General features: G+C 40.1%; 1 protein-coding gene across 1 annotated transcript in view; it reads left to right on the top strand.

Annotated features, from left to right (window-relative positions):
* ZFP2 (ZFP2 zinc finger protein) overlaps positions 1-16,792 on the top strand; it is a 53,932-nt gene that overhangs the window by 14,287 nt on the left and 22,853 nt on the right. The window contains exons 4-5 of the mRNA XM_037817473.1: positions 1,253-1,376; positions 2,906-2,998. Coding sequence (XP_037673401.1) covers positions 1,253-1,376; positions 2,906-2,998 — 217 coding nt within the window. The remainder of the gene's footprint in view (positions 1-1,252; positions 1,377-2,905; positions 2,999-16,792) is intronic.

The following is a 16,792-nucleotide window of genomic DNA, read 5'->3' as shown; positions in this document are numbered from 1 at the left end:
ATTTATCACTTGTCTCTTCATCCCTTTTCTTTCCACTAATTTTATCTGCTTTGCCTGTCGACATATTTAAATGCTCCTTGTCCTTAAATGAAGACCTTTTCCATTGCTTTATTTCTATGACCTGTTCCTTATTAATTTCCATACAGTCTTCTCTCTCTTCTTTTCCACAAGAAGTTTAACTTTTATCTGGTTCCTTCTGATTGCTTATCTCTCATTTATTCTTCTATCCATTGTAAGCTGCCTCCGGCCTCCAGTGCTCTGCTGAAATTACCTCATTTTTGAATCTGCAGCTCTTTATTTTATTATCGTTCTGTTTGATCCACTCCAGCTTCTCCTACTCTTGACCACTATCTCCTTCTTGAAACGCTCTTCTCCTGCGCTCTACCCTCAATCCTGAATTTTCTTCCATCTCTCTTTTGTCTTTCTCTGACTCGCATTTGCTGGGGTTTCCTAGGGCTCTTCGCTTTGGTTTCTTTTCTTATAACACGGAGAGTTTGATGACTGTGGGTTAAGTCCCAGCTGTGTAATCTTGGATACATTATTTAATCTTTTTGAGCCTCAATTTCCTTGTCCATGAAATGATACTAATATCAATCTAGCAGGTTGTCATATGTAGTAAATGAGGTGAGGTGTGTGAATCTCCTGTTAGTGTAAAACGCGGTACAAATGTGAGTGGTTTGTGGTGACAACCACTCGGTTATTTATTCCCGCATTAAACAGATACTGAGTGCCTGCAGTGTTTCAGTTCCTGTGCTAAGGGCTAGGCGACAAGGCTGTAAAGGATTTTACATTTGAAATGCCTTCTCCAAGTCACGTGGGTTTTTTATTGGTTCTCTCATAGACCAGTCACATTCCAGCTTTATCCAGTTTGCACATGCTTATCTCTCTTCTCCTCTATCCTGTTTGCACGTGCTTGCTTCCCTTCCCCACCTCCACTTCTCCACTGGAAATCTAGAGCAGCCTTTAGTGCCTTCTCTATGACTCCCTTCCACCCTCCTGTGTGTTTCGTATTATGTTTATCTGTGATTATCTCGTGATAATATCTGTTTTAGTGGGTGTGAAATTTTGTGCTACAGATGTTACTTTTCTTTTGTATTTTCCATGAAATGTAACAGGTTTTCCTCATACAGATCTCTGAGTACTATAGAAATAAGTTCCCCTGTATCCTATCCCTTCTCTTAGTGCTGCTTGTTTCCTCACTTCCCTCGGAGGGTTCTGTTTATGTAATCTCTGGGTGAGCAGGATTTTATAGTTGCAGGAGTCAGTGACATTCACGGATGTGTCAGTGAACTTCACTTGGGAGGAGTGGATTCACCTAGATTCTGCTCAGAAGAACTTGTCTGGGAAAGCTAACTGCAGGAACCTTATGTCACTCGGTAAGATCTTTTCCTTGTAATTCAAAACCTACCTACATTTTATGCATGATTTTTCTGTAAACCTACAGTTTCCCTGATAAAAGGGGGGGTGGGGTGGGGGAGAACCTACCTATTGACAATATTTTTTTTCTCCTCAATGCAACCTGGCCTCTGAAATTCACAAATTTGGACTTGCAATCCCTGATCTTGTAGGACATTGATTTAGGATGTTTGCTTGATGAGTGTCTCCTCTTTCTAGATGACATGTCTTTTCTCTATAGAATTGAAAACAGGAAGCTTCAGAAGCCTTCCTTTTTTTTTTTTTTTTTTTTTTTTTTTTTCCAGAAGCCCTGAAGGGGAAAGGATAAAGGATAAGAACATGTGCTGGGATTGGGCTTTTTGTTTGTTTGTTTTTTGTTTTGTTTTAAATACAATTTTATTGAGATATAGTCACACACCACAGAAACCATCCGAAGTATACAATCAGTGACTCACAATCAGTTGTGCTTTCATCATGATGATCAATTTTAAAACATTTTTATTACTCCAGAAAAAGAAATAAAAATTAAAAAGTAAACACATATCCATATCCCTTATTTCCCCACCCCATGATTGACCCATACTAGTGTGGTACATTTGTTACTGTTGATGAAAGAATATTAAGATATTACTATTAACTATAGTCCATAGTTTACAATAGATACATTTTTCCCATGTACCCCTGTATTATTAAAACTCCTTCTAATAGTGTCAAACAGTTATTCTAGTTCATGAAAGAACTTTTTTATATTTGTACAGTTAATCACAGTCATTGTCCACCACATGATTCACTGTGTTATACATTCCCATGTTTTAACCTCCAGCTTTCCTTCTGGTGACATATATGACTCTAAACTGCTCCTTTCTACCACATTCACCCACAAATCAGCGCTGTTAATTATTCTCACAATAGTGTGCAGCTGTCACTCCATCCATTTCCAAATGTTTATGCTCAACCTAGTTAAACATTCTTCATATATTAAGTAACAACTCCCCATTTTCTAGCCTCATTCTATATCCTTGTAACCTATATTCTCTATTTTATGTCTATGAGTTTACATGTTATAATTAGTTCATATTAATGAGATCATACAATATTTGTTCTTTTGTGTCTGACTTTTTTCACTTAACATAATGTCCTCAAGGTTCATCCGTGTTGTTGCATGCTTCAGGACTTCATTCCTTCTTACTGCTGAATAATATTCCATTGTATGTATATACACATTTTGTTTATCCGTTTATCTGTTGTTGGACACTTGAGTTATTTCCATCTTTTGGCAATTGTGAACAATGCTGCTGTGAACATTGGTGTGCAAATGTCTGTTTGTGTCCCTGCTTTCAGATCTTCTGGGTATGTATCATGTAGTGGGATTGCCAAATCCTAAGGCAACTCTATTCTTAGCTTCCTGAGGAACCCCTAAACCGCGCTCCACAGCGGCTGTACCATTTTACATTGGGATTGGTTTTTCTAGTCGGTTCAGAACCCAAGCAGTGTCTTTCCTCCCAAGCAGGGCATCAGCTTTCCAAACCAAATACGATTTCCCAGCTGGAACAAGAAGAAGTGAGCCCAGTAGAAAAAGAACTTCCAGGGTACCTCTCTCCAGGTGAGTCTCAGGCTGCGAAGATTGTTGCATAAATGCATCACATTAGGGAGAAACCGCTTCAGAGATCCCTGATTCTGTGGTGAAACTAGTGCCATCTGATGCCTGTTATCTCTAATAGCTCTGTTACTGATGTGTTTCACTTTTCCCAGCTCAGCACTCATATTTTCTTCTTATCTGGGAGAGAGGTAATGCATTATGAGGACTGAGTGACTATGTTTGTTGCACTTTCACACTGCTTGGAACATGCTAAGTAGTCGGTAATCGTTAACAATTATTTCCTTTTCCGTCTTCATCCGTACTTTGAATCTGCATCTTTCTGTCTCTTCTGGGATTTTACTCTCTTTCGTGAGTGTTTCTTCTTTTCAGCCATAACCTGTATCCATATCATCTTTTCCCTTATTTATTTAAACATTTGTAAGCTTTATTCTCATTTAAAGGTAACTAACTTTTCTCTTTCTCTGTGTGGTAAAGATATTTTACACAGTCGTCATTTAAAACAAATGTAAATTGACTTTGGTCTTATTTTCTCTTCTAGTAACCTTACATTGTATATATTTCCTTTCTCACTCCCAAACAGTTATTCTGCTTCTACTATCCATGCAATCTCATTATCTTCTAAACATATAATGCCTCTTAATCTTTGTTATGTGGTCTCTAACCCCTGTCACAACTGATATTTTTTTAGTAGTTATCACTGATTCTTCTCTGAACAAATGCATCTTACACCTTTATCTTCTCTACTTTATGTGAAAGCACTGATCACCTCTTTTTAACAGCTTTTTAAATGAAAAAGATAGGCAAATTTTTATTTGATCTCCGGATATAAATATAAAGTAATAAAAGAAATCATTAAAAGAACATAGAAAAAATTGAAAACTTGATGACCATCAATGCTGGTTTCTAGTAAGCTTTCTAAAACACATGATTCTAGGAGAGAACTCAGTGGTTCAAAGGATATTCTTGGCTCTTGCTATATATTATACAACTTTGGGTATTATTTTATATTTTTAATGTTAATTTATTAGGAATAAAATGATCCCTTCAGGGAGCTTTAATGGCTTTGATAACAGATTTCTATGGATTTGAGGACTATTGCTATTTGTATTTCTTCTTATGAAAATAACCTATTTATTCAACAATTATTTATGGAGCACTAGGTCCTGTTCCTAACACTGGGGACAAGGTAGTAAACAAAACAGCCAGACTTTCCACACAGAGCTTATATTCTAATGGGGAGAGAATAACTTAATAAAAAAAGGAAGGAAAGAAAGAGGGAAGGAGGGAGGGAACGAATGTGATACACTGATAGGTGCTATGTGGAAAATCAAAGCAGCATAAGGGAACTAGATTAGTTGATGGGGTGGTGTGGGAGGGTTGCTGTTTTACCTGGTAGGACCAAGGAAGTCCTCTCCTTTAATGTGACTTCTGAACAGATACTCAAAGTGACGGGCCGTGCAGGAGAATGCTCTGAGCAAGGGAATAAGCAAGTGCAAAGACCTTGAGGTGGGAGATTGGGCGTTATTTGAAGGGGAGAGTGCTAGGAGGTGTGAAGATTTCTTTAAACCTTATCTTTAAATTCTTCTTTGGAAACTTTTGGTTCTACTGTCATACTTTTTATTTCTATGAGGCATTTTTCCTTATTCTCTAAGTGTCCCTTTTTTTTTAAATTCACTTTTATTGACATGTATTCACATACCATACAGTCATCCATGATGTGCAATCAACTGTTCATAGTACCATCATATAGTTGTTCATTCATCACCGCAGTCTATTTTTGAACATTTTCCTTTCACCAAAAAGAATAAAAATAAGAATAAAAAAGAAAAGTAAAAAAGAACACACAAATCAACCCCCCTCCATCCCACCCTATTTTTCATTTAGTTTCCGTCCCCATTTTTCTACTCATCCATCCATCCATCCATCCACTGGATAAAGGAAGAGGTTTTCACAGTCACACTGTCACCCCATGTAAGCTACATAGTTATACAGTCGTCTTCAAGAATCAAGGCTACTGGGTTACAGTTTGATAGTTTCAGGTATTTACTTCTAGCTATTCAAATATACTAAAACCTCAAAAGGGATATCTATATAGTGCATAAGAAGGACCACCAGAGTGACCTCTTGACTCCATTTGAAATCTCTCAGCCACAGAAACTTTATTTTGTTTCATTTCGCTTCCCCCTTTTGGTCAAGAATATGTTCTTAATACAATGATGCTGGGTCCAGGCTCATCCCCAGGAGTCATATCCTGCATTGCCAGGGAGATTGACACCCCTAGGAGTCAGATCCCATGTAGGAGGGAGGGCAGTGAGTTCATCTGCTGAGTTGGCTTAGCTAGAGAGAGAGAAAGGGCCACATCTGAGCAACAAAGAGGTACTCAGGGGGAGACACTTAGGCACAATTATAAGTAGGCTTAGCCTCTCCTTTGCAGTAACAAGCTTCGTAGGGGCAAAGCCCCAAGATAGAGGGCTCAGCATACCAAACTGTCAGTCCTCAATGCTTGTGAGAACATCAGCCACAACCCAGGTAGGGAAGTCCAACATTTCCGCATTTTACCCCAGCTCCTTACGGGGGCCCTGTAAATATATTTTTATTCTCTGACCACATTTCTTTGGGATGTATCGCTATTTCACACTAACCTATACAAACCAACCAGATCTCACTTCCTATTCAAAGTTCCATGTAATTATGGTGTTTGAATAAATTGACCATACAACTTAAATTATTTAGCGTGCTACAGAAAATATAGATCCTGCACCAAATAAACCTCTCTTCCCTTGGTGTCACACAGAAGTTGAAGTTTTAAAACACAGTCAGTATCGTCCTTTACGCTTTGGCCTGATTTGCCTTAGTCCTAACCAGATCCACTTCGTTCATATCTCTAACTGAAGTCTGAACTCTTCTTCAGCTTTTTAAATAGCTGCCGCTGAGCTCTAGCCCTTGAGTTTCAGGTGTCACACAGATACCCAAAGTTCCAGGGACCAAACAGGTTATATACAAAGAGTTCAGCATCTCAGAATTTAGAGACAACCGTTACAACTCGGGAATAGATGTAACTGCTGTAAGAGCTTAGGATCCAGGGACCATTACAATAAGCTTTCTCCTGATAACCAGTGCTCTCAGACTCAATTCTCAGAGTTTGCACATTACAGTTAGTCCACATTAGTGAGGCATTATAATGTTTGTCTTTTCGTTTCTAGTGTGCTTCACTCAAAATGCTGTCCTCAAGATCCATTCACCTAGTTGCATCTCTCACAGCTTCATTCCTTCTTGCAGCTGCTCAGTATTCCATTGTGTGCACACACCACAGTTTACCATTCTGTTCATCAGTTAGTGTACCCTTAGGCCACCTCTACCCATTGCAAATCATGAATACTGCCTCCATAAACACCAGTGTGCAAATGTCCATTCATGTCCCTGCTCTCAGATCTTCCAAGTGTATACCCCAGAATGAGGGTGCTGGACCTTAAGGCAACCACATACTTAGCTTTTTGTGGAACCACCACACTGTCTTCCAGATAGGCTACACAATTCTACTTCCCCACAACAGTAAATAGGTACATCCCTCTGTCCATGTTTTCTCCAGCACTTGTATCCCTCTGTTTGTATTTTCCCTGCAATTTTATAGAAATATATTCACATACCTACAATCATCCACAGTTACAGTCATTCACAGTATCATCACATAGTTGTACGTTCATTGCACAGTTGGCACTTGAACACATTACTCCAAAATTTTTTTTTAAGAATAATAAAAAAGATTAAATTAAAATTCAATACAATACAATAATAAGACTTACTGCAAAGGACAGTCTAGGCCTGCTCATAATTGTGCCTAAGCGTCTCCTCCTGAATGCCTCTTTGTTGCTCAGATGTGGCCCTCTCTCTCTAGCTAAGCCAACGTGGCAGGTGAAATCACTGCCCTCCCCTCTACGTAGGATCTGACACCCAGGGGTGTAAATACCCCTGGCAACGTGGAATATGACTCCTGGGGAGGAATCTAGACCCGGCATCGTGGGATGGAGAACATCTTGACCAAAAGGGGGATGTGAAAGGAAATGAAACAAGCTTCAGTGGCAGAGAGATTCCAAAAGGAGCCGAGAGGTCACTCTGGTGGGCACTCTTACGCACAATTTAGACAACCCTTTTTAGGTTCTAAAGAATTGGGGTAGCTGGTGGTGGATACCTGAAACTATCAAACTACAACCCAGAACCCATGAATCTCGAAGACAGTTGTATAAAAATGTAGCTTATGAGGGGTGACAATGGGATTGGGAAAGCCATAAGGACCACACTCCACTTTGTCTAGTTTATGGATGGATGAGTAGAAAAATAGGGGAAGGAAACAAACAGACAAAGGTACCCAGTGTTCTTTTTTACTTTAATTGCTCTTTTTCACTTTAATTATTATTATTGTTATTTTTGTGTGTGTGCTAATGAAGGTGTCAGGGATTGATTTAGGTGATGAATGTACAACTATGTAATGGTACTGTGAACAATCGAATGTATGATTTGTTTTGTATGACTGCATAGTATGTGAATATATCTCAATTAAAAAAAAAAATATATATATATATAAAAAAAAAAAAAAAAAAAAAAGAAAGGAAATAATGAAACAAGCTTCAGTGGCAGAGAGATTCCAAAAGGAGACGAGAGGTCACTCTGGTGGGCACTCTTACGCACAATATAGACAACCCTTTTTAGGTTCTAATGAATCGCAATAGCTAGCAGTAAATACCTGAAACTATCAAACTACAACCCAGAACCCTTGAATCTTGAAGATGATTGTATAACAAAGTAGCTTATGAGGGCTGACAATGTGATTGGGAAAGCCATATGGACCACACTCCCCTTTGTCCAGTGTATGGATGGATGAGTAGAAAAATGGAGGCAAAAAAAAAAAAAAAAAGGCACCCAATGTTCTTTTTTACTTGAATTGTTCTTTTTCACTTTAATTTTTATTATTATTATTTTTGTGTGTGTGGTAATGAAAATGTTCAAAAATTAATTCTGGTGATGAACACACAACTATATAATGGTACTATGAACAACTGAATGTACGCTTTGTATGACTGCATGGTATGTGAATGTATCTCAGTAAAATTGAATTTAAAAAAAATAAACAGACAAACGAGCAAAAATTGGTGGATATAGGTATCTGGGGGGCAATGGTATGTTGAAGTTCTCTGTATGAGATTTGCATTATTTTTGCAACTGACCTGTAAATTTGAGATTATTTCAAAATAAAAAGTTAAAAAAATTTAAAAAAAGACTAAAAAACGATAAAAAAATTAACATTCAATTCAATTCAATAATAAGGTCAGACAAACCCCACCACCAAGAATCCCACACCCCTCCCTTATATCCCCTCTCGTAGACATTAGCTTTGGTTTGTTGCCTTTGTTACCACATGTATGCTTGAAACTATGTTTTCCTCTCAGACTTCTTTACCTCTTTTCAGACGTACCCATTGGGATGGCTCCTAAAGATTCTTCACTTGTTAATGACTTCATGACTGCATTTTCACATTGTATTTTTTTTTTAATAATAAATTTTATTTTGAAATAAGTTCAGTCTTACAGAACAGTTGTAAAAACAGTACAAACCCCATACATAGAACTCCATCATACCCCGACCCCCCTCCCCCGATACCCCGATCCATCACCTTTAAGATCCTGTCACACCACTGTCTCTTTCTTTCCCTCCCTCCCTAACACCCATCATCTATTGCTCTGTCCTCTGAACATATGGGAGCAAGCTGCACATATCTTTGAACAAACAATATAATTCCTATATACCTTTCCCATGGACAAGAACATTATTTTATGCAATCTCATTAAACACAGCTAAGAAGTTCAAGAAATTCAACATTGATATAAAGCTTACATTCTATATATCCCTTTTTTTTTTTTCTTGTGTTCCATCTGTGTCCCTTCGAGCCTCCTCTCCTCCGACCTCAGATCCCATCCAGGATCATCCTTGGCATTTAATTGTCATCTATTTAGACTGTCTTATTTTTTTTTTCCATTGTGGAAAGATACATATAGCCTAAATCTTCCTATTCCACCCCTCCCTAGCATTCCCTTAGTGGGATTAATCACATTTAGAATGTTGCAATGCTATCACCTTCTGACCATCCATTTCTAGAAGTTTCCCTTCACCCCAAACAAAAACCCCTACTCTCATTTCTTAACTCCCCATTGCCACTTCCCCCACTTCTTGGAACCCCTGCTCTACTTTTCATCTCTTTGGTCATATTCTCTGATACTTCCTTTGTGTTTACCATGGGGCTGAAATTTAACATCTTTAATCTATAACAATCTTGTTTTTCTTTGATACCAACTTAACTTCAATAGGACACATAAACTGTGTTCCTATACTCCTCCATTCCCCCACCTTTATGTAGTTCTTGTCAAGAATTACAAATTTTACATTGAGTCCAAAACCACCGATTTATCTTTACAGTTTATGTATTTTAGATCCTGTAGGAAGTAAATAGTGGCGTTATAAATCAAAAATACAGTAGTATTGGTCTTTATATTTACCATGTGATCTTTACTGGAAATCTTTATTTCCTCATGTGGTTTCAGTCAATTGTTTAGTGTCCCTTCCTTTCAGCCTGCTTAGGACTTATCTGCTGGTGATGAAATCCCTCAGCTTTTGATTATCTGGGAATGTTTTCATCTCCCCCTCATTTTTATCCTTCAGGTGTTTGTGAATTCTCCAAGTCTCTGATGGTTATTGACTTATATTTGTGTTCCATTGTGGTCAGAGAATGTGCTTTGAACAAATTCATTTTTTTATTTTTTATTTTTTATTTTATTGAGGCTTGATTTTATGTCCCCTCATACAGTCCATTCTGGAGGAAGATCCGTGATCACTAGTGAAGAACGTGTGTCCCAGTGACCTGGGATGTAATATTCTATATGTGTCTGTTAAAAGTCTCTATATCTCTCTTTCATTTCTTTGTTTCTCTGTTGGTAGGGCTTGCTTTAGTATCTGAAGTAGGGCAGGTCTTTTATTAGCAAAATCTCTCAGTATTTGTTTGTCTGTGAAAAATTTAACTCTCCCTCAAATATGAAGGAGAGTTTTGCTGGATAAAGTATTCTTGGTTGGAAATTTTTCTCTCTCAGAATTTTAAATATGTTGTGCCACTGTCTTCTCGCCTCCATGGTGGCCGCTGAGTAGTCATTACTTAGTCTTATGTTGTTTCCTTTGTATGTGGTGAATTGCTTTTCTCTTGCTGCTTTCAGAACTTGCTCCTTCTCTTCAGTATTTGATAGTCTGATCAGAATATGTCTTGGAGTGGGTTTGTTTGAATTTATTCTATTTGGAGTTTGCTGGGCATTTATGCTTTGTGTATTTATATTGTGTAGAAGGCTTGGGAAGTTTTCCCCAACAATTTTTTTGACTACTCTTTCTAGACCTTTACCCTTCTCTTCGCCTCCTGGGACACCAATGAGTCTTAAATTTGGACATTTTATTTTATCTATCATATCCCTGAGATCCATTTCAATTTTTTCAATTTTTTTCCCCATTCTTTCTTTTATTCTTTCATTTTCTGTTCTGTGCTCCTCAAGGAGGCAGAGTTGTTCAACTTCCTCTAATCTTGTATTATGAGTATCCAGAGTCTTTTTAATTTGGCCTACAGTTTCTTTAACTTCCATAAGATCTTCTATTTTTTTATTTACTCTTGCAATATCTTCTTTATGCTCTTCTAGGGTCTCCTTTATGTCTCTTATATTCTGTGCCATGCACTTCTTCAAGTCTTTTATATCCTGTGCCATGCTCTTATTGCCTGTCTGTAGTTCTTTGATTAATTCTGCCAGGAACTGTGTGTCTTCGGATCTTTTGATTTGAGTGTTTGGGTTCAGGTTCTCCATGTCGTCTGGTTTTATCATATGCTTTAAGATTTTCTGTTGCTTTTGGCCTCTTGGCATTTGTTTTACTTGATCTTTAATTTGTTAGAATTGCAGCTTGGTGACATACACTTTCTCTAACTAACCAGTAGATGGCGTCCGTGAGTCACTTATTCCCCTCAGGTCAGTTCTCCCCAACTTTGTGGTATGTGGGGATCTGATTCTTTTGGGGTCCAATTGGTGCACTTAATTTGGGTGAGTTGTTGGTGCTGTCTGCCCTCAATGAGGGGTGTGTGCCTGAGCGGTTAGGGAGGAAGGGAAAGTTTAACAATCATACCTCCCAGGTGTTCCTGGAGATTTAAGGCTGTTCTCTGCCACTGACCCAAAAGTCCTTGGTATTGGCGTAGGTTCCCTGGGATTTCCAAGTGGTTCCCCCCTCCCTGCTGTGCTTTTCCAGGACTGCTGCTGAGGAGGGGAGGGTCGTGCCACGTCACAAGTGAGCGCTGGCCTCCAGGGAAGCCCTGGGCCGCCGGGCTGTGTAGGGGCATTCCCAGCCCGCTTCAAAGATGGTTGAATGGGACGCATTAACTTCCCCCTTTCCGCACAGCTCTGCTCTCCCAGCTCTGGGACAGTCAGCCGTGGGTGTATTCAAGGCCACTGTTCACGGCCAATATTGTGTCGTGTGAGCGGTGCTGCGGGAAAGACTCCGTCAGGCTGGGTTTCTCGGCTCGGCTCTGTGCCATGTGCTCAGCCCCAGGCAGGAGAAGCCCCGGCCGCTGGGGAGACAGCTGCGGGGCTGGGTTTCTCGGCTCAGCTCTGTGCCATGCGCTTGGCCCCGGGCAGGAGCAGCCCCGCCCGCTGGGGAGATGGCTGGGAGGCTGGGTTTCTCGGCTGGGCTCTGTGCTGTGTGCTCGCCCCGGGCAGGAGCAGCCCCGCCCGCTGGGGAGACGGCTGCGGGGCTTGGTTTCTCGGCTCGGCTCTGTGCCGTGTGCTCGGCCCGGGCAGGAGCAGCCCCGCCCGCTGGGGAGACGGCTGCGGGGCTTGGTTTCTCGGCTCGGCTCTGTGCCGTGTGCTCGGCCCGGGCAGGAGCAGCCCCGCCCGCTGGGGAGACGGCTGCGGGGCTTGGTTTCTCGGCTCGGCTCTGTGCCGTGTGCTCGGCCCCGGGCAGGAGCAGCCCCGCCCACTAGGGAGACGGCTGCAAGTCGTGCATCTCCCCTTTGCTCCCCTGGACCCGAGACAATCAGCAGCGGGTGTGGGAAGGGGTATCCTCCACCCCAGACACCGAGGCGTTAGTCCAGACCACTCCCATCTTATCTGCAGCTGTTCCTGGGCTTCTTTTTGTTTTGTTTTTTTTTTAAACACCGACCCACCATTTCCCCACACCGCAGCGTGGCCGAGGGACTCAGCCAACACACTCACTCGTTTCAGAATGCAGACTCCTGGTTTCACCAAACACATGTTCCCTGTGGCTTTAGCAAAACTTGTCCGGCTGGTGCTACTCTGGAAGTGGTATTCTGGGTCCTTTCTGTTTTTTTATCTAGTGTTTTCTGCGGAGGTGTTTTTTCCTCTGTCTTACCTAGTCGCCATTTTAGGTTCCTCTCGCATTGTATTTTAATTATCACTTTGAATGTCTGTCTCCCCACTTGTATGTAGTGTCACTGAATAGTCATCATTTAACTTACTCTTTTATATCCCCTGCCTAGAACACTGCCTGCCAGAGTAGGTATTTAATATGTATTTGTTGAATGGATCTTGAACAGCATTAAGTAGAATTTTTAGAATTCAGGTGGAAATACAGATTTGAGAATCATAAGCGTATTTGTGAAATTCTTATCACAAAGAGCAAGTGAGAAGGGCAAAGCAGCAAGGATAGAACCCTGAGAACTTTTGGTCCAGGGCCAAAGGTGCTCTAGCAAAGGTGACAGCAAGTGTGGCCAGAAGAGGACGAGAGGGTTTAGGGGAGAGCAGGTTTAAGGGAAGAGAGAAAAGCAAAGGGAGACTACAGTAGTGTCAAATCAGATAGGGCTGAAAAATGTCTCGGATTTGGAGATAAGGAAGTGGTCTGTGACCCAGGACAGAGCACTTTTGGTGCTGAGGGAAATTTGCTGTGGGTAGAAAAGTGAAGGAGAAACCAACAAGTGAAGTACAGACTGTTGTTGGCTTTGAAGGGAAAGGAAGAAGAGGCCAGAACTGTAAGACGTCAGAGGTGCCTGTTTTGTTTTTTTAACCAAGGAAAGATTTGAATATTTACAAGGGCAGACAGGAGAGAGAATGAAGATAAAGAAAAGAGGAGGAATAGAGCCCAGAAAACATGATGGTTTGCAAACTCCAGATCTTGTTCTTTCTAGATTTTCTTGGATGTTACTGCCAGAGTAATCCACGATTGAGTCCTCTTATTATCCTATCCAGAAACAAGAAGAAAAGCATCGATTGATTACTGTGCTCAGCTCTTTCCCAGTCATCATCTAATTCACTCATCATAACAAACCTATGGAGTAGGTATTGGTATCCCCTTTTACAGTGGAAGCAATGGGCTCACAGGGGTGAAATAATGTGACAAAATTTGTACACATGGTTTTTTGTTTTGTTTTGTTTACTGTAAGTTTAATGCTAATTCCAGAAAATCATAACTTTCTTTCCTTGCACTATGACTTCCTGTTCAATGGTATATCTGGTAAAAATAGAACCTCTGTTTCCTGGCCTGATTTTCTTTTAGCCCCTCTCCCCTCAAGCCTACTCCCATTTCAGTCACGCCATTTTTAATGCTCCCTGCTGGCTCGGTGACTGTAGAGTGAAAGCCATCGAGTCGGCCTCACTCTCTGCCCTAATGACACCCTCCTCCCTTCCCTTTCTCCACATATAAATCCTGCCTCCTGGAGGCTGAAGTTTTACTTTTACAGTGAAGCTTGACTATTTTACCACTTTTTTTCTCATGAACTACATTATCACTTTATTCTACTCCTACCTTTCCTAAAAAAAATTTTAAAACACTGTTCATGTCTTACTAGAATTCATCACTCTAGTCCTTAATTGCATACAAATGCTGGCTTATGGTTTTTTTTGCAAAATAATAATTTTTGTTCTCATTATAAAAGTGTGAGACATGTATGAAAACATTTAAAGGAGAGAAAAAAATAAACTAAAAATCCCTCTTAGCACTTTGGTAGAAATCCTACTATTCCATCTTAAAGTACTTGACTTGTATCTTTTGTATTTTAGATTTGAATCACCTTCATTTTTATATATTACGCATTATACCTCTGAATTGCCTCTAGATTTGGTATTTTATACATCACCTGGGGATTGAAGAGGTATGGGACACTGCATACTGACTAAAAGCCTAGTTTCATCAGCAGCTTTATCTTATTTTTCTGTGCTAAAAGTTTGTGGGTGTTTTGTTTTGTTTTACAATTATTGAAAGCTTTGTTGAATTTTACTCCTATTTTATTAAAAAAAAAAGGAGTAGGAAATATAAAGACAGAAGCACTGTTCCTAGTGACAGCATTATCACTAGTAAACTTGGTAATGTTGAAACGAAGATGGAAGTTATCAGTAATGTGGATAGAGTGAACTTTTTAGCCTTTAATTGATGGTCATTAGACTTAAATCAGTTGGTGATGTTTAATTATAAAAGAAACAGAAAAAAATTTAAGACCATGTATTAAGTATTAGGAATCTGTCGTCAAAGATTATGTTTAAAAAGTGAGTTGTAATTAGGTATTGTATAATATCATTAACTTCTCCAGGATTCAAGTCTATACCCCTGAACATGTAAGCCTGTTGTTTGAGCTTTATACATATGTTAAAAAAAAAAAAAACTATTTTATTAGAGTGGTTGTAGCTTTACAGAAAAATCATACAGAAAGTACAGAGTTCACATATATGTGCCCTCCCCCACCGCAGTTTCCCCTATTATTAACATTTTGCAGTAGTGGGACAACTGATGAAACCATATTATTATTATTATTATAGTTATTTTATTAACTATAGTCCATAATTTACATTAGGATTCACTCTTCGTATGGTACAGTTCTATGGTGTTTTTTTCTTTATTCCAGTAACATATATACATCCTAAAATTTCACATTTTAACCACTTTCATGTATTCAGTTCTGTAGTGTTAATTACATTCGCAATATTGTGCTACCATCACCACCATCCATTATCAAAACTTTTCCATCATTTTAAATTATTGTCAGAGATGTACTGGGTAACTATGTGGTATATGTCTTTGTGTGTGTGTGCGTGTGTATGTGTGTGGAGAGAGAGAATTTATTTGCTATTACAGAGTCTCTATATTCTTGCTGACGTTCTGTGAGAGCCAGTAGTCTTAAAGTCAGACTATTTAGATACCCTTTTCTTTCTTATAGTCTTTCCATCAGTATCCCTGCTGATGAAAGCAAAGATGTGTATCTGTATTAAACCTTAGCTAGGCTCAAAATAGAGGGGCAGAAACCTCCACTACCCATCTGGGCTGGTTTGGAACTGTTATGTACCCCAGAAAATACCATGTTTTTTAATCCATTCTTGTGAGTGGAGACCTGTTGTGGGTGGGACCTTTTCATTAGGCTGTTTCCATGGAGATGTGACCCTTCCCAATTAAAGGTGGGTCTTAATCCTTTACTGGAGTGCTTTATGAGAGATCACGGAGACAGAGAGAGAGAGAGTTTAGAAAGAAAACATCTTAGGAGAAGCAAGAAGGACCCACAGGAGAAGTCCTAAGAGAGAAATGTCCAGAGACATTTGGAGACAGCCTTTGAAACCAGAACCAGGAGAGAAGCCCCAGCAGACGTCACCATGCACCTTCCCTTGTGACAGAGGAGCCCCGGATGCCATCGGCCTTTCTTCAGAGAAGGTGTCACCCTGTTGATACTTTAATTGGGACATTTTCTGGCCTTAGAACGGTAAATTTGCAACCTAATAAAACTCCATTAAAAAAGGCAACCCATTTCTAGTATATTGTGTTTTGGTAGCTTTAGCAAACAGAAACAGATTTGGTACCAGAGAAGTGAGGTGCTGTGAAATGCAAATACCAAAAATGTTGGAGTGGCTTTATAAATGGATAAAGGGAAGATTCTGGGAGAATTGTGAGGAGCTTGATAGAAAAGGCCTAGATTGCTTTGAAGAGTCTGTTGGTAGAATATGGGCTCGAAAGATATTTCTGATGTGGCCTTAGACGGAAATGATGAATGTGTCATTGCCAACTAGAAGAAAGATAATCCTTGTTTTAAAGTGACAGAGAATTTGGCAAAATTGAGTCCTGGTGTCAGATGGAAGGTGGAATTTGAAAATGATGAGGTGGGATACTTAGCTGAAGAGATTTCCAAATTAAATTTGGAAAATGGAGCCTGACTTCTTGCAGCTTATAGTAAAATGCCAGAGGAAAGGGGTAAGCTGAGAACTGAACTCTTGGTTACAAAGAAACCAGAAATTGATGGTCTAGAAAATTTGGGGCTCTCAGAAAATGAGACCCCAGAGGATAGTGCCCCACATGAGGATTTAACCAAACGTTGAACTGGTCAGCCATCTCAGGACAAGTCAGGATTGGAGATGGAGTTATCCAGAAAGGGTTTGTGGAAAGTTCTGTCATCTGATGGCTTTGACCCTTGTATGCTGCATGCTAAACTGAGAAGTTTTTTGTGAAATCTGTATGAATGGAACCACTGCCAGCCAGGACTAAAAGGGACAATAAAGGGGACAGATTAAAGGAAAAATGACTTCAAAGGCAAAACCATGGAAGCTGAGGTGTGGAGCCAGGAAACCTTGGGCCAGGAGAGCAGACCTACCCATGCACGTGGAAAGGGTGTGTTTGCCCCAGAATTTGCAGAGGGCAGGCCTTCCACCCCACTGTTCAGGAGGAGTGTTGCTGCCCCAGGCCTCAGAGAGGGTGGAGCACATTGCCCTGGGATTGGGGAGAGCCTGGCCACCACCCACT

The sequence above is a fragment of the Choloepus didactylus genome, chromosome 24 (genome assembly GCF_015220235.1).
Source record: "Choloepus didactylus isolate mChoDid1 chromosome 24, mChoDid1.pri, whole genome shotgun sequence".
Lineage (NCBI taxonomy): Eukaryota > Metazoa > Chordata > Mammalia > Pilosa > Megalonychidae > Choloepus > Choloepus didactylus.
The sequence above is the reverse complement of the archived record's forward strand: the minus strand, read 5'-3'. Positions and strand labels throughout refer to the sequence as shown.